At 47.1% G+C, this 21,772-nt stretch overlaps 3 protein-coding genes across 3 annotated transcripts in view; 1 reads left to right on the forward strand and 2 right to left on the reverse strand.

The window, feature by feature from the left end:
• Positions 1-2,728, reverse strand: part of LOC141073979 (gastrula zinc finger protein XlCGF66.1-like) — a 393,515-nt gene extending 390,787 nt beyond the window's left edge. The window contains exon 1 of the mRNA XM_073561511.1: positions 1,757-2,728. The gene's annotated coding sequence lies outside the window, so the exon portion shown is untranslated. The remainder of the gene's footprint in view (positions 1-1,756) is intronic.
• The window catches only part of LOC141073956 (uncharacterized), a 119,181-nt gene that overhangs the window by 71,365 nt on the left and 26,044 nt on the right, over positions 1-21,772 (reverse strand). The window lies entirely within an intron of this gene.
• Positions 1,962-14,498, forward strand: LOC141073982 (uncharacterized). The gene is made up of 3 exons (XM_073561512.1): positions 1,962-2,029; positions 4,263-12,076; positions 12,855-14,498. Exons 2-3 carry the CDS (start codon positions 11,830-11,832, stop codon positions 14,075-14,077), a joined length of 1,470 nt encoding a protein of 489 aa, XP_073417613.1. The 5' UTR covers positions 1,962-2,029; positions 4,263-11,829; the 3' UTR covers positions 14,078-14,498.

Here is a 21,772-nt window from a genome sequence, read left to right on the forward strand (position 1 = left end):
CTGTGATCTATTAGTATACCCAAGTCTTTTTCACATGTGCTGTCACTTAGCCCTATTCCTCTCATTCTGTATATGCTTTTTTCATTTTTATTGCCCAGATGTAGTACTTTGCATTTCTCCCTGTTAAAAACCATTCTGTTAGTTGCTGCCCACTTCTCCAGTTTATTTAAATCTTTTTGAATCCTCTCTCTCTCTTCTCTAGTATTAGCTATCCCTCCTAGCTTTGTGTCATCAGCAAATTTAATCAGTTTACCCTCAATTCCTTCATCTAAATCGTTGATAAAGATGTTGAACAATACAGGTCCCAGGACAGAGCCCTGTGGTACCCCACTTGAGACATTCTTCCGATGTGCAACCATTTACGACCACTCTTTGGGTCCGATCACTAAGCCAGTTATGAATCCACCTAACAGTTGCCTTGTCCATTCCATACTTAGTCATTTTTTCAATAAGGATTGTATGAGAGACTTTGTCAAATGCTTTGCTGAAGTCAAGATATACTATATCTACAGCATTTCCTTGATCCAACCCAACCTGAGCTGGAATGATGCTGTGGAAGCCCTACCTGACTGAATAAATTACCTACCCGCTAGAGAATACACACCACTGACTGCATAGACTGCTGACTAAGAGACTTTGATTACAATGCAATGAACCCCCGCTAGGGACAGACCTCCTGACCGCCCATTTGCAAAAGTCTGTATGGAGGGGGGGCGTATGCATCAGGCATGCGTCAACCCACTGGCAGCATAAAAGAGTTGCAGCGCTTGTGAAAGGAGCAGGATTCTTATAAGGAGGGATTGTGATGGAAATATATGCATTTCATATAGATCTCACATATATATATATATATATATATATATATATACACACACACACACACACACACACACACACACAACAGCTCCGGCTCCGCCCCCGTCCGCCACGCACCAGCTCCGGCTCCGCCCCCGTCCGCCACGCACCAGCTCCGGCTCCGCCCCCGTCCGCCACGCACCAGCTCCGGCTCCGCCCCCGTCCGCCACGCACCAGCTCCGGCTCCGCCCCCGTCCGCCACGCACCAGCTCCGGCTCCGCCCCCGTCCGCCACGCACCAGCTCCGGCTCCGCCCCCGTCCGCCACGCACCAGCTCCGGCTCCGCCCCCGTCCGCCACGCACCAGCTCCGGCTCCGCCCCCGTCCGCCACGCACCAGCTCCGGCTCCGCCCCCGTCCGCCACGCACCAGCTCCGGCTCCGCCCCCGTCCGCCACGCACCAGCTCCGGCTCCGCCCCCGTCCGCCACGCACCAGCTCCGGCTCCGCCCCCGTCCGCCACGCACCAGCTCCGGCTCCGCCCCCGTCCGCCACGCACCAGCTCCGGCTCCGCCCCCGTCCGCCACGCACCAGCTCCGGCTCCGCCCCCGTCCGCCACGCACCAGCTCCAGCTCCGCCCCCATCCGCCACACACCAGCTCCGGCTCCGCCCTCATCCGCCACGCACCAGCTCTGCCCCCGCCCGCCACGCACCAGCTCCGCCTCTGCCCCCGTCCGCCACGCACCAGCTCCGGCTCCGCCACGCACCAGCTCCGGCTCTGCCCCCGTCCGCCACGCACCAGCTCCGCCCCCGTCCGCCACGCACCAGCTCCGGCTCTGCCCCCGTCCGCCACGCACCAGCTCCGGCTCTGCCCCCGTCCGCCACGCACCAGCTCCGGCTCTGCCCCCGTCCGCCACCCTCCAGCTCCGGCTCTGCTCCCCCACACTCTCTCCCCCCTCCACACACCGTCTCCCTTCTGTCCTCTGCGGGGTGTCGGCCGCTCCATCCTGTGCTGCGCGCTCTCCACACTGCTCTCCTGTCGCTCCACAAGATCGATGATCTGTGATACCGGAGGTGAGCCGCTTCTACTTCCGGTTACAGCTGTTAAAAAAAAAGGTAGAGGCTAAATCCAAGTCGGCTTGGAGTTGTGCTGACGTCATGCCCATGTGACCAGAAGGGGCGGGGCCTCCTCCTCCATAGAGCAGAGCAGCAGACAGGAACCTGCCGGTGTCATGGCAGGTAAGTGGATGTTCATGCACGAGCTGGGAGGGGGTGATGTTGCTTGCATGGGGCTGCATGCTGGAGGGGGTTCTGCCTGGGGAGAAAGAGGTGATATTGTTTGCATGGGGCTGCGTGTGCTTGCTGAAGGGGGGGTCCGCCTCGGGAGAAGGGGGTGATGCTTGCATGGGGCTGCATGTGCATGCTTGAGGGGGTCTGCCTGGTGAGAAGGGGGTGATGTTGCTGGAGGACGGTTCTGCCTGGGGAGAAGGGGGTGATGTTGCTTGCATGGGGCTGCGTGCGCATGCTGGAGGGGGGTCTGCCTGGGGAGAAGGGGGTGATGTTGCTTGCATGGGGCTGCGTGCGCATGCTGGAGGGGGGTCTGCCTGGGGAGAAGGAGGTGATGTTGCCTGCATGGAGCTGCGTGTGCTTGCTGAAGGGGGGGTCCGCCTCGGGAGAAGGGGGTGATGTTTGCATGGGGCTGCATGTGCATGCTTGAGGGGGTCTGCCTGGTGAGAAGGGGGTGATGTTGCTGGAGGACGGTTCTGCCTGGGGAGAAGGGGGTGATGTTGCTTGCATGGGGCTGCGTGCGCATGCTGGAGGGGGGTCTGCCTGGGGAGAAGGGGGTGATGTTGCTTGCATGGGGCTGCGTGCGCATGCTGGAGGGGGGGTCTGCCTGGGGAGAAGGGGGTGATGTTGCTTGCATGGGGCTGCGTGCGCATGCTGGAGGAGGGTCTGCCTGGGGAGAAGGGGGTGATGTTGCTTTCATGGGGCTGCATGTGCATGCTGGAGGGGGGTCTGCATGTGCATGCTGGAGGGGGGGTCTGCCTGGGGAGGTGGTGATGTTGCTTGCATGGGGCTGGATGCTGGAGGGGGGGTCTGCCTGGGGAGAAGGGGGTGATGTTGCTTGCATGGGGCTGCATGCGCATGCTGGAGGGGGGGTATGCCTGGGGAGAAGGGGGTGATGTTGCTTGCATGGAGCTGCGTGTGCATGCTGAAGGGGGGGGGTCCGCCTCGGGAGAAGGGGGTAATGTTGCTTGCATGGGGCTGCATGTTCATGCTGGAGAGGGAGGTCTGCCTGGGGTGAAGGGGGTGATGTTGGTTGCATGGGGGTGAATGCTGGAGGGGGGTCTGCCTGGGGAGCAGGGGGTGATGCTTGCATGGGGCTGCATGTGCATGCTTGAGGGGGTCTGCCTGGTGAGAAGGGGGTGAAGTTGCTGGAGGACGGTTCTGCCTGGGGAGAAGGGGGTGATGTTGCTTGCATGGGGCTGCATTCTGGAGGTGGGTCTGCCTGGGGAGAAGGGGTTGATGTTGGTTGCATGGGGCTGCATGTGCATGCTGGAGGGGGGGGGTCTGCCTGGGGAGGTGGTGATGTTGCTTGCATGGGGCTGGATGCTGGAGGGGGGGGTCTGCCTGGGGAGAAGGGGGTGATGTTGCTTGCATGGGGCTGCATGCGCATGCTGGAGGGGGGTCTACCTGGGGAGAAGGGGGTAATATTGCTTGCATGGGACTGCGTGCTAGGAGTCTACCTAGGGAAGGAAGTGCGCTGCCCCTCTCCCTGCCGGGGGCGCTGTCACTGTAACCAAGGTCGCACCTTTAAAAGATTCTGTAATGCTGTAGATAAGCCCCGGATGTAACCTGAAAGATATGAAAAACAAGTTATATTATACTCACCGGGGGCGGTTAGTGTCGCTGTCCAGTCCGGGTCCTCCCATCTTCATGTGATGACGTTCCCCTTCTTCCCCCTGTTGAGGGCAGAGTAAATTACTGCAGTGCGCTGGGAAAGGTCAGAGAGGGCCTGCGCTGCTGCAGAAGGAAGAAGGAGGACGGCATCACATGAAGATAGGAGGACCCGGACCGAACCGCAACACCCATCGGACCGGATCCCGGGGTGAGTATAATCTGACTCTTTTTTTCTTATCTTTCAGGTTACATCCGGGGCTCATCTACAGCATTACAGAATGCATTACAGAATGTTGTAGATAAGCCCCTGATGGCGGTGGCCGCAGCTTATTGGCCAAAAATGGGAGCACAGATTCCCTTTAAAGCTAGGGCCCCCCTGTTTTGGTAACTGTGACGTGGTAGTGGGCTTCATACAGGCTTATCAGAATGTAAAGTAATAACCTCATGTTCAGTTTGTACATTGTTGCTGATGGGCATTAGATCACGGTGTGAATATTGGGAGGGGCGGCCATGGCTTTTTGTACAATTTAGGCAGGATTTTTCTTACATAAATTTCTTTGTTTTCTTCTAGGTGTTGTGGGTTTCCTCTGTCTTTTTTCACCATGCCCTCCACAGTAGTGACCTCTTTGGATGGCAATTCATCATTTGCCATATCTCCACCAAGTGGAGTGCTGGTGCCTCCACCATCCGTGTTCTGCCAAAATTGGTGTGACCCAGCACCCCTCCGATGTCAGATAGATGAGTCTAAGATCTCCGAAGTTCCCGTCCCCTCTTTCCACTTCTCGTGGCTTGCTAGGGTTGGTCCTGTGGGGGTCTACCACCTTTTCATTTCCTTTGTCCAATATTTATTTCTCACCTTTACCTTATCTGCTGTACGTACTGTCATGCTTCTCTCTATTTTTTCGGGGCTTTGTTTCATGGGTTTTTTTGGGGTCATCCTAGGACTTGTTATATATGGCACAGGGCCCACCTAGGTCCCTGATAAAATTTGGTCACCAAGGAGGATAGCAGGCCCAGGCTAAGCCACAGAAAACCAGAGAGGTTGGTAACTTAGCGGATGCAAACCCCTGATCCTGTCCACACAACTAGCAGTAGCCGTGGAGCATACCTACGATGATCCTAGACGCCTCGGCACAGCCGGAGAGCTAACTAAGCCTAACGCAAGAAAGGGGAAATCTAAACTGCCCCAGAGAAGACCTCAAAGGAATAGCTAGCCCCCAAACATATACTGTCGGTGAGACAAGATGAAAACACAAACGCAGGCAGAAAAATAGACTGAGCAAACGATGGGGCCCACACTGACCAGACAGGACAGGAAAGGAAAGACACTGTCTGCAATCACGCAAAAAACCCTGCAAAAATCCAACACGTCTGATGCACAAAAACACTGAAGTCGCACAACGTCGCCCCCACTAGATCAGCACTCTGGTATATTCTGAAAGCAAAGCAAAAAGAGACCAATATAAAAGGGGACAAAACAAAAGGGCACGTGCAGTAACATATGGGCGGTGATACAGCCCCAGGCAGAGCTAGCTGACCCGCATAAAGCAGAGATAAACAAAACCAGATCAAATGCAAACAGAATAGCAAATGAACCACTTAGCTGAACATGCAGGGAAAGAGCAGGAGACATCAGACCTCAGGAGGCACAGGAAGAAAATCACCAGCAGGGATAGAGGGAGTCAGCTGTCTTAAATCCTAATCAGAAACCCCAGATCTCCAATCGTCTTCCTCATTATCAGGTGGCAAGCCTCTGTCAATCAGATCAGCTCCACTACCTCCAATAACCACCAGAGGGAGCCCAGAAAGAGAACTCTCAATCTGACCCGCTCCACTATCTTCAGTAATCACCAGAGAGAGAATTCACAACAGTACCCCCCCCTTGAGGAGGAGTCACCGAACCCTCAACCATGCCACCAGGCCGGTAAGGATGGGCCCGGTGAAAAGCACGAACCAATCTTTCGGCATGAATGTCAGAAGCAGAGACCCAAGAATTATCCTCCTGGCCATAACCCTTCCATTTGACCAGGTACTGGAGTCTCCGTCTAGCAAACGAGAATCCAATATTTTCTCTACCTCATACTCCAAATTACCTTTAACCAATACAGGGTCAGGAGGTGCCTCCATTGGAACTACTGGCTCTACAAACCTTTTCAACAAGGATTTATGGAACACGTTATGAATCTTAAACGTAACTGGAAGAGCCAAACGGGATTAAGGATTTCCAAAATCTTATAAGGTCCAATGAATCTTGATTTGAATTTTGGAGACGCAACCTTCATAGGAATATTCTTTGAAGACAACCAAACCATATCACCCACTTTAAACCTGGGACCAATGGTCCTATGCCGGTTGGAAAACTGTTGGCATTTTTCTTGAGAGTGGGACAACTTATCCACCACTTGGTCCAAAATCTGCTGCATTCTCTCTACCACAGAATCCACACTTGGCCGAAGATTCCACCTGCCCTGAAGAAAATCGAGGATGAAACCCAAAGTTACAGAAAAAGGGCGACATCAAAGTGGCAGAACTAGCCCTATTGTTTAGCGCAAATTTGGCCAAGGGCAAAACTGAGACCCAGTCATCCTGATCAGCAGATAGGAAACATCTCAAATAGGATTCTAAAGTCTGGTTTGTTCTCTCAGTTTGCCCATTGGTCTGAGGATAAAATGCAGAGGAGAAAGATAACTGAATTCCCAGTTTGGAACAAAAAGCTCTCCAAAATCTGGAAACAAACTGGACTCCTCTGTCCGACACAATGTTCTCAGAAATCCCGTGCAACCAAACCCACCTGTTGTAAAAACAAGGGCACCAACTCAGAAGAAGATGGCAACTTTGGGAGTGGTACAAGATGGACCATCTTAGAAAATCTATCACAGATGACCCAGATAACAGTCATTCTCTGAGAGACAGGAAGATTAGAAATAAAATCCATTGAGGTATGAGTCCATGGCCTCCTGGGCACCGGCAGGGGCATCAACAACCCACTAGAACGAGAACAGGGCTTGGACCGAGAACTAGTCCCACAGGACTGCACAAAAATTCCTGACATCACGAGATAAGGCAGGTCACCAAAAAGACCGACTCACCAAATCTCTGGTACCAAAAATACCTGGATGACCAGCCAATGCGGAGAAATGAATTTCAGACATTACGCTTTTCCTCCACAGGTCAGGAACATACAATTTCCCCATAGAGCAACGTTCAGGTTTGTCCTCCTGAAATTCCTCCAGGGCACGTCTCAAATCGGGTGAGATGGCGGAAAGAACTACACCCTCATTTAGAATGGTAGTAGGCTTGGTCACATCAAAAGAATCTGCAAAGAAACTCCTAGAAAGGTCGTCCGCCTTAACATTCATAGTGCCTGGAAGAAAAGAGACCACAAAATTAAACCGCGTGAAAAACAAGGCCCACCTAGCCTGTCTAGGATTCAAGTGTTTGGCTGATTCAAGATAAATCAAATTCTTGTGGTCAGTGAGGACCACAACTTGATGTCTCGCTCCCTCCACCCAATGTCTCCACTCTTGAAATGCCCATTTCATGGCCAACAATTCCCGATTCCCCACGTCATAGTTATGTTCAGATGGGGAGAATTTTTGAGAAAAGAAGGCACAGGGATTCATCTTAGAACTCACCGGATCTCTTTGGGACAAAACGGCTCCTGCACCAATCTCAGAAGCATCTACCTCCACCTGAAATGGGAGTGAGGCATCAGGTTGCCGTAGAACCGGAGCCGAAGTGAATCTCCGCTTAAGCTTCTGAAATGCCAAAACTGCCTCTGTAGACCAATTCACCACATCAGCGCCCTTTTTGGTCAAATCAGTCAGTGGTTTAACAATACCAGAAAAAATACTTATAAATTTACGGTAGAAATTAGCAAAACCCAAAAACTTCAGGAGAGTCTTCAAAGAAGTAGGCTGAACCCAATCATAAATGGCCTGTATCTTGGCCGGGTCCATTTCAATAGCCGACGGGTACAAAATGAATCCCAAAAATGAAATCCTCTGTACACCAAAGAGGCACTTCGATCCCTTAACATACAGAGAATTTTCCCTCAAAACCGGAACACCATCAGGTCATGTTCCACATGAGAATCCCAATCACTGGAAAAGATCAAAATATCATCCAGACAAATGATCAAAAACTTATCCACAAGGTCCCGGAATATATCGTTCATAAAAGACTGGAAGACAGAAGTGGCATTAGCCTAAAAGCATCACCAGGTACTCAAAATGTCCCTCCTGAGTATTAAATGCTGTCTTCCATTCATCCCCATGTTTTATGCGAATAAGATTATACGCCCCCCTGAGGTCAAGCTTGGCAAACCAACAGGCACTTTAACTCTGGAAAATAAATCAGAAATCAGGGGTAACGGGTACTGATATTTAACAGTGATTTTGTTAAGGGAACGATAGTCCATACATGGCCTTAGTGAACCATCTTTCTTGGCCACAAAAAAAAGCCAGCACCTAAAGGTGAAGAGGATGGTCTAATATGACCATTCTCCAATGACTCCTTGATATAGGATCGCATAGCATCATGTTCGGGTACCGATAAGTTGAAAAGCCGACCTTTGGGAAATTTACGCCCGGGCATTAACTCAATTGCACAGTCATAACTCCTGTGAGGAGGCAAACACGCAGACTTACTCTCACTGAATACATCAGAAAAATCAGCCAAATAGGAATATCATGAGACTGGGGAGAGCTGGAGAAAACAGGAGTGTCACTAAGAACACATTGACAACCCCAACTCACCACAGACACAGATTTCCAATGTAAAACAGGATTATGAGTTTGCAACCAAGGGAAACCCAGAACAATAGTATCATGCAAATTGTGCAACACCAAAAATTTACAATTTTCTTGGTGGTCTGGGACGACTCACATTATCACCTGGGTCCAAAACTGGGGTTTATTCTCCGCCAAAGGAGTAGCATCAATACCCCTCAAAGGGATAGGAGTCCACAGGGGTATCATGGGAAAACCACAACGTTTAGCAAAGTCTAAATCCAGCAGATTCAAAGCTGCTCCTGAATCTACAAAAGCCTTAGCGGAAAATGTAGACAAGGAGCAGATCAGGGTAATCGCCAAAAGGAACTTAGGTTGTACACTGCCTACCACAAATGTGTGAGCAAAACGCTTTTCTCGTTTAGGGCAGACAGCAATAGTACGAGAGGCGTCCCCGCAGAAAAAACACAACTTATTACGCCTTCTAAACTCCTGACATTGCGCCCTAGACAAAACCCTATCACATTGCATGGGTTCAGAAGTTCGTTCGAAAGGCGGCAACGCCTCTCGTGTAGTTTTACGCTCACGTAAACGTCGATCAATTTGAATGGCCAATGACATGGAGTTAAGACCAGAGGGGACAGGAAATCCCACCATAACATATTTTATGGTTTCTGCCCAACCCTTCCGAAAGAGAGCCGCTAGGGCATCGTCATTCCATTTAGTAAGGACCGCCCACTTTCAGAATTTTTGACAATATAACTCTGCAGAATCCTGACCCTGGTTCAATGCCAATAAGGTTTTCTCAGCTTGATCAACAGCATTAGGTTCATCATACAACAACTCCAAGGCTTGAAAAAACGTATCCACATTAGCCAGAATAGGATCTCCAGGTGTCAGAGAAAAAGCCCAATCCTAGGGATCGCCGCGCAGCAGGGAGATGACAATTTTAACCTGCTGCACCGAGCTCCCCGAGGAGTTAGGCTTCAAGGCAAGAAATAATTTACAATTATTCTTAAAATTCAGAAATTTAGACCGATCCCCAGAAAACACATCAGGAGTAGGGATTTTTGGTTCAACAGCAGAAGATTGAGCGAGATAGGCAGAAATTCCCCACACTTCAGCAGCGAGCTGCTCAACACGATAGGACAATTGCTTAGTCTCCATTTAGACAAAAAATATCCTCCTACGGCCCCAGAAAAAAAAGGAAAAAATATATGGAAAAAAAATTGACACTTAGAGTACCCTAGAGTCTACAGTTAGGCTGGTGATTCTGTTATGAATGGGTCACCGAGGAGGATAGCAGGCCCAGGCTAAGCCACAGAAAACCAGAGAGGTTGGTAACTAAGCGGATTGCAGACCCCTGATCCTATCCACACAACTAGCAGTAGCCATGGAGCATGCCTACGATGATCCTAGACGCCTCGGCACAGCCGGAGAGCTAACTAAGCCTAAAGAAAGAAAGGGGAAATCTAAACTGCCCTGGAGCAGACCCCAAAGGAATAGCTAGCCCCCAAACATATATTGTTGATGAAAACACAAACGCAGGCAGAAAAATAGACTGTGCAACGATGGGGCCCACTGTTATGAATGAGTCACCGAGGAGGAAGAAACAAAAAGCAAGCTAAGCCCAGAAAACCGGAGAGGTTGGTAACTAGCGGATTGCAGACCCCTGATCCTATCCACACAACTAGCAGTAGCCGTGGAGCGTGCCTACGGTGGTCCTAGACGCCTCATCATAGCCGGAGAACTAAATAAGCCTAAAGAAAGAAAGGGAAAATCTAAACTGCCCCAGAGCAGACCCCAAAGCAATAGACAGCCCCCAACATGTATTGACGGTGAAACAAGATGAAAGCACAAACATCAGGTGACAAGCCTCTGTCAATCAGATCAGCTCCACTACCTCCAGTAACCACCAGAGGGAGTCCAGAAAGAGAACTCGCAACCCCTTTGTCAATCTGACCAGCTCCACTATCTTCAGTAATCACCAGAGGGAAGCCAGAGAGAGAATTCACAACAGGTCCTCTTCCCTTTACCCATGCTCGTGTCCTATAGTGGATTCAATGAGAGAGGAATTTTGTGTTAAGTACCTCAATACATTTTTTGCAGCTAAAGAACAGGGGACTTTGGTACAAAATGTTTTTTTTTTTCTCATTAATCTCTAATGTGCCTTAACCCCTTTCCTACATTAGATGTACTATTCCGTCCATCTGACCTGGGACCTACAGTAAGTCCCAAGGATGGAATAGTAAATCTAATGCGATCAGCAGCACTCACTGGGGGAGCGCCGCTTATGGCAGCCGGGTGTCAGCTGATTATCACAGCTGACACTCTGCACTGTGTCAGGGGTGGTCACGGACCGCCCCTGGCACATTAACCCCTGGCACACTGCGATTAAACATGATCGCAGTGTACTGGGACATTGGAGAGAAGCATGCAGGGAGAGGGTTCCATCCGTGCTTCCCTGATACCCCCGGAGCGATGCGATGTGCTGTGTCGCTCCGAGGGTCCTCCTCCCTGCAGGCCTCCAGATCCGATATGGCCGCGGGGGCCTGCAGGGAGGCGGCTTCCTCAGTGCCTGCAGAGTGCAGGCACGGAGGAAGCCAGCAGTGCCTGTCAGATTGCTGATCTGACAGTGCTGTGCAACCTGTCAGATCAGCGATCAGACACATGACAGTGATGTCCCCCCCTGGGACAATGTAATAAAGTAAAAAAAAAAAAAAAAAAAAAAAAAAAGTGTAAAATTAATTTATAAAAAAAAAAATCCCTAATTCATTTTTTGGAAAAAAAAAGCAATAAAAATACACACATTTAGTATCGCTGCATCCGTAACGACCCGCCCTATAAAACTGTCCCACTAGTTAACAGGGTGGATTGATTTAAATCACGCCGATTTAAATCATGATTTAAATCACGATTTAAATCAAAAGATTTTTTTCTATTTAAATCGGATCGATTTAAATCATGATTTTAATCATGATTTAAATCAAAAGGTTTTTTTTTAATATAAATCACGATTAAAATGAGAAGTGAGAGCAGTGTGCATGTGCGCCCATAGTTACACGGACGAAACTAGGGGCAACGATCTAACGCCAGGGTGAGGGGGGGACCCCAAAGTAAGTAAAAATCTTTTTTGTTTTACTATATGGCAATAGGTAGGTGTTTAAAAGCAGCATGTCTTAATTGTATAAACTATTAATAGCCTCCACATTTTGTTCATACTGCCCCTTTAATTCCACACTTCTAGCTTGGTTTCAGTTTTGGTTTAGTTTCTTTTTCCCTGCATTCAGTTGACGTGCCCAAACTTGTTGGATAGTCAGCAGTACTTGGCTCAGGCTGTAGTAACATCAGCAGTGCTTGGCTCAGGCTGTAGTAACAATCAAACTTCATAAGTGATCTGTGTGAGCCATGGCAGCAGGTCGTAAGAGAGACCCTATTTGGGTTCATTTTGTTGAGATGCCAGCAGCAGATCTTGGAAAGAAAGGTGCAAGAGCAAAGTGCAAATACTGTCAAAAGGATATCCAAGGACTTGTTTGCCGTTTGAAATCACATTATGAAAACTGCAACCAGAAGGGAAATGAAGATGTTGATAGTGATACAACTAATGTCAATGAACCCCCACAGCTTCTTATGCACCAGGAGCCTAGTACTAGTGGTAAGTCTGGCAATTAATTTACAACCTATTTTTTTAACAGACATTTTACTGGGATGGTTAAAGGCTATGAAAAGAAAAATTTCTAGCACTGGTAGTTCTGGAGTATAGAATTTAAATTTATGTTAAGGCAATATTTCACAGAAAATTAACGCTAAAGGACATGTGCACCTTTATTTTTTTAAGGTGCACATGTCCTCCCCCCGCAGCGCTCTTACCTCCGTGGCTTCGTTTTGACCGTCCGCCTCCCGTCCTCCGGTTGCGGCCTACTCGCAGTGATCCAGCAGCGTGACGTCAGCGGGCCGCACGCTCCATTGAAATGAATGGAGGCGCGCTCGCGGACGGGCAGAACGAAGCCACGGATCCCCGCAGCGCTGACATCGGAGGTAAGAGAGCTGCGGGGGGAGGACATGTGCACACTGTGACTGGCTGCACCTTAAAAAATAAAGGTGCACATGTCCTTTAAGTAAAAATAAAGTGTGTATACGCTTATTTTTTTTTTATTGTAGGCTGCAATTCACTTTTGAAGTCTGCCAAATTGACCATTTTAAAAAAAAAACATTTTTAAAACTTTTGTGACATAATTTTTTTCAGTTGCTGAGGCTCTGATATTAGTTACCAGTATTACAGCAACCTCACCGGAAAACTTGAGTAGCATAACTTTTGAGACAGCCCTTATAGGACGAGGACCATTACATTGTTCAAAAAGTTTGTTTCAATATTTTCGTTATATTTCTTCAAATACGCAGTCGATTTATATTTTTAATTTCTGTGCTTTCAGGGTCAAATATGGCTTGTGCTGCACGTGACAATCAATATCTGGGTACAACTTCAAGAAAGCAGCCCAAAAAAAAACTTTGCGTGCAAAGTGTAGAAAAATTCATCTTAAAGACTACGACGAGCCAGAAAGAACATTTTGATGAATTAATTGCTAAATTCATATTTGCAACCAATTCTTCTTTCCGACTAGTTGAGCACCCATTGTTTGTACAAATGATCGAAGGAATTAGACCAGGCTACAAACCACCAAGTAGATTTGATATCTCAGGAAAACATCTTCAGGCTGTATACGACATAGAAAGAGCGGCTTGTACAAAATATTTGAAAGACAAGGTTGTTAACATGAGCTTGGATGGTTGGAGCAACATCCACAACGACCCCATAATTTGCACTTGTGTCACAACAGAAGATGGTGAAACTTACCTTACAGACACAATCGACACATCTGGAAATTCACATACTGCTGAATATTTACTTGAAATTGCTAAGAACTCAATTCACCAATGCCAAGAACAGTTTGGATGTAAAGTAAGGAGCTTAGTTACTGATAACGCAAGCAATGTGGCAAAAATGCGAGCGGAACTGGCACAGGATGACACAAATGTCATTACATACGGTTGTTCTGCCCATTTGTTGCATCTTTTGGCAAAAGACCTGCATATTTTGGGTGTCAAGGAACATGTTGTAGAAATTGTTAAATATTTCCGCAATAATCATTTTGCGCATGCAACCTACAAGGAAATGGGAGGACTGAAGTTGGTTCTACCACAAGATGTTAGATGGAATACCTTGGCTGACTGCTTGGAACTGTTTATTAACAACTGGTCAAAATTACTGTCCATTTGCGAAACACATCGGGATAAAATTGATGCTAATATACGAAGCAAAGTATTAAATCTTGGTGTGAAGAGAAATGCCGAGGACCTTTTGGAAAGGTTAAAGCCAATATCGATTGCGTTGGATAAAATGCAGAAAGATACTGCAACCATAGCTGATGCCACAGAAGTTTGGAAAGATTTAGAAGGTTCTCTAGATCTCTTGAACCTCTCAAACAATGTAAAGGTTGCAATACAGCACCGCAAGGACCAAGCATTAAAAGAAGAACACTATTTAGCCAATATCTTGCATCCCATCTACAGAGGGAAAAATTATCTGAGGCGGAAATCAACTCTGCAATGGAGTGGCTCGCCAATACTAACCATGACATTGTGGCAACTGTGCTGAAATTGAAGTGTGAATCTGCACCATTTCAAAAATACATGTTTGCAGATAACGTCGTTAATGAACTAAAACCACTGGACTGGTGGAAGTCGCAATCACTTGTTCTTCCAGCAAAGATAATAAATCTAGCTACTCAGCTACTGACTGCATCGGCTTCATCCGCAGGAGTAGAGAGATTGTTTTCTTCATTTGGTTTTGTGCACACAACAGTCCGAAACCGCTTAGGAACTGCTAAAGCAGGACAACTGGTTTTCCTATTAAAAGTCCTAAATAAACAGTAGGCTTAAAGGACTGATGTATTCACTGAAGATGTTTGCTTACTTCAAACGTTAGAGATAGGCTATTGTTAAAAAGTACTTACTCTCTGTAGTTCAATTCTGAGTGTTTAATAGTGCAAATAAAAATTATTAGGTTTCATAATCAACTGTTTTAATATTTTTATTTGTGTAAAACAATTAGATTTGCAAAAAGACAAAGTTTTGCTTGTGTACAACTTGATTTAAAAATCTGATTTAAATCAAATGATTTAAATCAAAAAAATCTGATTTTTTTGATTTTTTTTAAAAAAATCAAGATTTTTATCCACCCTGGATGGCAGAAAGAACTACCCCCTCGCCTAAGATGGTAGCAGGCTTAGTCACAACAGGAGAATCAGCAAGGAAACTCCTAGAGAGGGCGTCTGCCTTGACATTCTTAGTGCCCGGAAGAAAAGAGACCACAAAATCAAAACGTGTGAAAAACAAGGCCCACCTAGCCTGTCTAGGGTTCAAGCACTTGGCCGATTCAAGATAAATCAAATTCTTGTGGTCGGTGAGGACCACAACTTGATGTCTAGCTCCCTCCAACCAATGTCTCCACTCTTCAAATGCCCATTTCATGGCCAACAATTCCCGATTCCCCACGACATAGTTACGTTCAGATGGGGAGAACTTTCGAGAAAAGAAGGCACAAGGATTAATTTTAGAAGTCACCGGATCTTTTTGGGACAAAACAGCTCCTGCACCAATCTCAGAAGCATCTACCTCCACCTAAAATGGAAGTGAGACATCAGGTTGCCGTAGAACCGGAGCAGAAGTGAATCTCCGCTTAAGCTCCTGAAATGCCGAGACAGCCTCTGGAGACCATTTCAGCACATCAGCGCCCTTCTTGGTCAGATCAGTCAGTGGTTTGACAATACCAGAAAAATTACCTATAAATTTACGATAAAAATTAGCAAACCCCAAAAAATTCTGGAGAGCCTTCAAAGAAGTGGGCTGAACCCAATCATAAATGGCCTGTAGCTTGGCCGGGTCCATTTCAATAGTCGACGAAGACAAAATAAATCCCAAAAATGAAATCCTCTGTACACCAAAGAGGCATTTCGATTCCTTAACATACAGGGAATTTTCCCTCAAAATCCGGAACACAGTCCGGACATGTTCCACATGAGAATCCCAATCACTGGAAAAGATCAAAATATCATCCAGATAGATGATCAAAAACTTATCCACAAAGTCCAGAAAAATATCATTCATAAAGGATTGGAAGACAGAAGGGGCATTAGTGAGCCCAAAAGGCATCACCAGGTACTCAAAATGTCCCTCAGGAGTATTAAACGCTGTCTTCCATTCATCCCCGTGCTTGATGTGAACAAGATTATACGCCCTCCTGAGGTCAAGCTTAGTAAACCAGCAGGCACTCTTAACTCTGGAGAATAAATCAGACATCAGAGGTAATGGGTACTGATATTTAACTGTAACTTTGTTAAGGGAACGATAGTCAATACAAGGTCTTAATGAACCATCTTTCTTGGTAACAAAAAAACCCCAGCACCTAAGGGTGAAGAGGATGGTCTAATATGACCCTTCTCCAACGACTCCTTGATATAAGATCGCATAGCATCATGTTCGGGTACAGATAAGTTGAAAAGCCGACCCTTGGGAAAATTACACCCGAGCATCAACTCAATTGCACAGTCAGAACTCCTATGAGGAGGCAAAAATGCAGACTTACTCTCACTAAATACATCAGAAAAATCAGCCAAATAATCAGGAATATCATGAGACTGAGGAGAGGTGGAGAAAACATGAGTGTCACTAAGAACACACTGACAACGCCAACTCACCACAGACACAGATGTCCAATCCAAAACTGGATTATGAGTTTGCAACCAGGGAAAACCCAGAACAATAGTATCATGCAAATTGTGCAGCACCAAAAATTTACAATTTTCTTGGTGTTCTGGGGCGACCCGCATTATCACCTTGGTCCAAAACTGAGGTTTATTCTCCGCCAAAGGAGTAGCATCAATACCCCTCAAAGGAATAGGCGTCCGCAGAGGTATCATGGGAAAACCATAACGTTTAGCAAAGTCCAAATCCATCAGATTCAAAGCTGCTCCTGAATCTACAAAAGCCTTAGCGGAAAATGTGGATAAGGAGCAGATCAGAGTAGTTGCCAAAAGGAACTTAGATTGTACACTGCCCACAGCAAATGTGTGTGCAAAATGTTTCTCTCGTTTAGGGCAGACAGAAATAGTATGAGAGGCATCTCCACAGAAAAAACACAGCTTATTACGCCTTCTAAACTCCTGATGTTGCGCCCTAGACAAAACCCTATCACATTGCACAGGTTCAGACGTTTGTTCAAAAGGCTGCAATGCCTCTCGTGTAGTTTTATGTTCACGTAAACGCCGATCAACTTGAATGGCCAATGACATAGAATCATCTAGACCAGAGGGAACAGGAAATCGCACCATAACATCTTTTACGGTTTCTGATAAACCCTTCCGAAAGAGAACTGCCAAGGCACCATCATTCCATGTAGTAAGGACCACCCACTTTTGGAATTTTTGACAGTATAACTCTGCAGAATCCTGACCTTGGTTCAATGCCAATAGGGTTTTCTCAGCTTGATGAATAGCATTAGGTTCATCATACAACAACCCCAAGGCTTGAAAAAATGCATCCACATTAGTCAGAATAGGATTTCCAGGTGTCAGAGAAAAAGCCCAATCCTGGGGATCACCGCACAGCAAGGAGATGACAATTTTAACCTGCTGCAAAGAGCTCCCCGATGAGTTAGGCTTCAAGGCAAGAAATAATTTACAATTATTCTTAAAATTCAAAAATATATACCGATCCCCAGAAAACACATCAGGAGTAGGGATTTTTGGTTCAACAGCATGTGATTGAGCGAGATAGGTGGAAATTCCCCGCACTTCAGCAGCGAGCTGCTCAACACGATCAGACAATTGCTTTATCTCCATTAAGGAAGAAATCCTCCCATGGCCCCAGAGAAAAAGAGGAAAAAATACATATAAAGAAAAAATTCTGACACTTTTTTTTTTCTACAATTCTTTCCTGCTTTTGAGTACCCTAGAATCTGCGGTTTAGGCTGGTGATTCTGTTAAGATTGGGTCACCGAGGAGGAAAACAAGCCCAGGCTAAGCCACAGAAAACCAGAGAGGTTGGTAACTAAGCAGATTGCAGACCCCTGATCCTACCCACACAACTAGCAGCAGCCGTGGAGCGTACCTACGATGATTCTAGATGCCTCGACACAGCCAGAGGACTAAATAAGCCTAAAGCAAGAAAAGGGGAAATGTAAACTGCCCCAGAGCAGACTCCAAAGGAATAGATAGCCCCCAAACATATATTGTCGGTGAGACAAGATGAAAACACAAGCACAGGCTGAGCAAACGATGGGGCCCACACTAACTAGAAAGGACAGGAAAGGAAAGATACTGTCTGCAATCATGCCAAAAAACCCTTCAAAAATGTCCAACACTTCAGATAGCAAAAAATACCCTGAAGTCACTAGACTTCTCCCACTATATCAGCACTCTGGCATATTCTGAAAACAGAGCAAAAAGAGGCCAATCTAATAAGGGACAAAAAGCAAACTGGCACAAACAGTAACATAAGAATGGAAATTCAGCACAGCCCCAGTCGGGGCTGACTGACCACACAAAACTGAATAGACAAAACCAAATCGATGTGAACAATAGCAAAGAACACTTAGCATGAGAATGCAGGGACTGAACTGGAAACTAAGACCTCAGGAGGCAGGAAAAATCACCAGCATGGAAAGAGGGAGTCGGCTGTCTTAAATCCAGTCAGAGACTCCAGATGTCTAATCGTCGTCCTCATTATCAGGCGCCAGGTCTCTGTTAATTAGATAAGCTTCATTACCTCCTGCAACCACCAGAGGGAGCCCAGAAAGAGAACTCATGACTCCTCTGTCAATACAACCAGCTCCACCACCCCCACCAGCAACCAGAGGCAGACCAGAAAGTGAATTCACAACACCGAGCCTTCCCTTATAATGGACTAAGGACTCATCCACGCAGATGTCCATTTTGGGCATGTACACTTCAGCAAATTTTTTGTTGAAGCGTTCGATGACCGGCCGAACTTTGAACACACGGTCAAAGTTGGGGTCATCTCGCGGGGGACACTGCATTATCAGTATAGTGAAACACAAGAGAACACAAAAAGACAAATTTGCAAAAATACTCTGCAGTAAAAAACATAACAGTGATCAGCAAGTGCTGTATAACAAATACAGGGTATTTAGTTGATACGTTTTTTGCAAAAAATGTATGCCAAGCCGCATACCGCTTCACCACGTCACAGTAACCCTTCATGAAGCAGTCCCTATTTAATGTATTTAAAACCTTATTATCAGTATAGTGCAGAAATTTGTGGATGGTCTCAAAACGCTTCCGGGCCATGACCATTCTGAACACTGAAGTGTTATATAAAATATCAACACTCTAATATTACCGAATTTCTGGCTTCTTCAGGATCCCCATGTGAAGGACCAGGCCCCAAAAATGCATCATTTCAACTGCGTCTACAGGAGACACTAAATGTGATTCCTGATTCTGCCACAAAATCAGGAATCAGTGGCTCGTAATTTTTCGGGGGGGCGAGGTCCATACGGGGTCCACAGTGGAGTGCGCTGGTTCATCTTCATCATCTGGAATGGTGGGCGCTGCCTTATCTTCTGTCCTGGGACATCTGCGTGGCGGTTCCGAGGACCTGAGGAGGAAGATGAAGAATCAGAAAAGTTTAGAAATGTGGGATCCTCTCCCTCGCTATCAGTGGCGGAGGCAAGAAAAACATATGCCTCCTCCAATGAATAGCACTGTTGGGACAAATGTGACAGGTGGGACATTTTTTTATGAGTATGGTGCTTGGGTGTACTTTATTTATAACTGTATGTGTATGTATGGGGGGATAGTGATTGGTGCAAACTATTCTGAAAAGAAAAAGCTAAAAGAAAAAAGCAAATAAGGAGAAAAAAATGCCTGTGAAAAGAAAAGTGTAAAACAGCAGGCCCTAGCTCTGATAAGTGAACTGTGTCACTTATCAAAGTTCGGTGGCTGCTGGATGTGCCCATGGAGGTCGCGAAAATAAAGTGTCTAAAACAGTAGGCATGTGCTCTGATAAGTGAACTGTTTCACTTATAGAAGTTCGGCAGCTGCCTTATGTGCGCACGGGGTGGCGCAAGGGGGGTGAAAAAAATGGAAAACGGCAGGAACGAGCTCTGATAAGTGAACTGCGTCACTAATCAAAGTTTGGCGGCTGCATGATATATGTACAGATTTGGCGCAAAGAGGGTTGAGAAAAAAGCGAGCACGAGTGTTGATTTGTGAACTACGTCACCAATCAACGCTCGGCAGCTGCTAAATGTGCGCACGGAGGTGGCGCAAAGGGGGTGGAGGGGGTAAAAAGAAGGGGATGGGGAATTGGGGTGGATGAAGAGAGATTGGGCAGGGGGCCGCTTCAGGGATCAACACTTAAGGTTGTAGTCTCTCTTCTTTCTTCTGTCTTCTTTCTTCAGCAGGAATTGTGGTGTCACAGGTTTCAGTGGCACAACAAGACCTAGCACAGGAGGGGCTCTGGCAGTGTAATTGATCTGCAGGAATCCTCAGCTAGCATGAGGACCTGCAGTGCGGTCACAGACAAGTCAGAGACAGGTCACAGAGCGGTCATACCGCTGCTGTGAGCTGTCATTGGAGGGGTCGATGATAAAATCAATCCCACCAATCAGTGCTGGTCCTGGTGATGCCGGTGTTTCTAGGCACCGGCCTAGGATCGGAGCTTACAGCTTCAATTCTAGGCCAGGTCTCCGGCAGGTCACCAGCAGGGCACAACGCGGTCACACGGCAGCTGTGCCCTGTGATTGGCACGATCGATTACATTGATCGTGCTAAGCTTCAGCTGCAGGCCATACCAGACCTTTCCTAGGCACTGGCCTAGGATTGGTGCTATTACAGCACTGATCCAGGCAGATACCGGCAGGGTACAGCGCGGTAACACCGCTACTGTGCCCTGCGATTGGTGCTATTGATTGTGCCAATCTAAGCAGTTTTGGCCAATGCCTGGCGTTGCCAGGCACCGGCCTGGGATCTAATACATCAGCACTCGATCCTAGCCTGGGACCTCACTGTTTCAGCCAATCTGATTGGGGGAAACAATGAGAAAGGCTGTGATTGGCTATTCAGAATTGAACCGCCAATCACAGTGATCGGGAGGCCGGATGGAGGAGGACGCAGCCCAGGATGCCGACACCATCTTCCTACAGGTAAGATGACGTCGGAATTTTAGTATCGCATTAAAGTGCATGATGTACTATTCTGTCCATGGGAATTAAGTCCCAGGTCATATAGACGGAATAGTACATCTGAGGTCAGAGAGAGGTTAAACAGCTCTGGTGAAATGAAAGATGCTTAGTGTTTGGTTGCTATGTGGAGTGGGCATGGATATATATATATATATATATACACACACACACACTCACTGGCCACTTTATTAGGTACACCTGTCCAACTGTGTGTTAAGACTTAATTTCTAATCAGCCAATCACATGGCGGCAACTCAGTGCATTTAGGCATGTAGACATGGTCAAGACAATCTCCTGCAGTTCAAACCGAGCATCAGTATGGGGAAGAAAGGTGATTTGAGTGCCTTTGAACGTGGCATGATTGTTGGTGCCAGAAGGGCTGGTCTGAGTATTTCAGAAACTGCTGATCTACTGGGATTTTCACGCACAACCATCTCTAGGGTTTACAGAGAATGGTCCGAAAAAGAAAAAAAATCCAGTGAGCGGCAGTTCTGTGGCCGGAAATGCCTTGTTGATGCCAGAGGTCAGAGGAGAATGGGCATACTGGTTCGAGCTGATAGAAAGGCAACAGTGACTCAAATTGCCACCCGTTACAACCAAGGTAGGCAGAAGAGCATCTCTGAACGCACAGTGCGTCGAACTTTGAGGCAGATGGGCTACAGCAGCAGAAGACCACACTGGGTACCACTCCTCTCAGCTAAGAACAGGAAACTGAGGCTACAATTTGCACAAGCTCATCGAAATTGGACAGTAGAAGATTGGAAAAACGTTGCCTGGTCTGATGAGTCTCGATTTCTGCTGCGACATTCGGATGGTAGGGTCAGAATTTGGCGTAAACAACATGAAAGCATGGATCCATCCTGCCTTGTATCAACGGTTCAGGCTGGTGGTGGTGGTGTCATGGTGTGGGGAATTTTTTCTTGGCACTCTTTGGGCCCCTTGGTACCAATTGAGCATTGTTGCAACGCCACAGCCTACCTGAGTATTGTTGCTGACCATGTCCATCCCTTTATGACCACAATGTACCCAACATCTGATGGCTACTTTCAGCAGGATAATGCGCCATGCCATAAAGCTCGAATCATC

This window comes from Dendrobates tinctorius, unplaced genomic scaffold, assembly GCF_039654945.1.
Source record: "Dendrobates tinctorius isolate UK_male_01 unplaced genomic scaffold, ASM3965494v1 ptg000321l, whole genome shotgun sequence".
NCBI classification, from domain to species: Eukaryota; Metazoa; Chordata; class Amphibia; order Anura; family Dendrobatidae; genus Dendrobates; species Dendrobates tinctorius.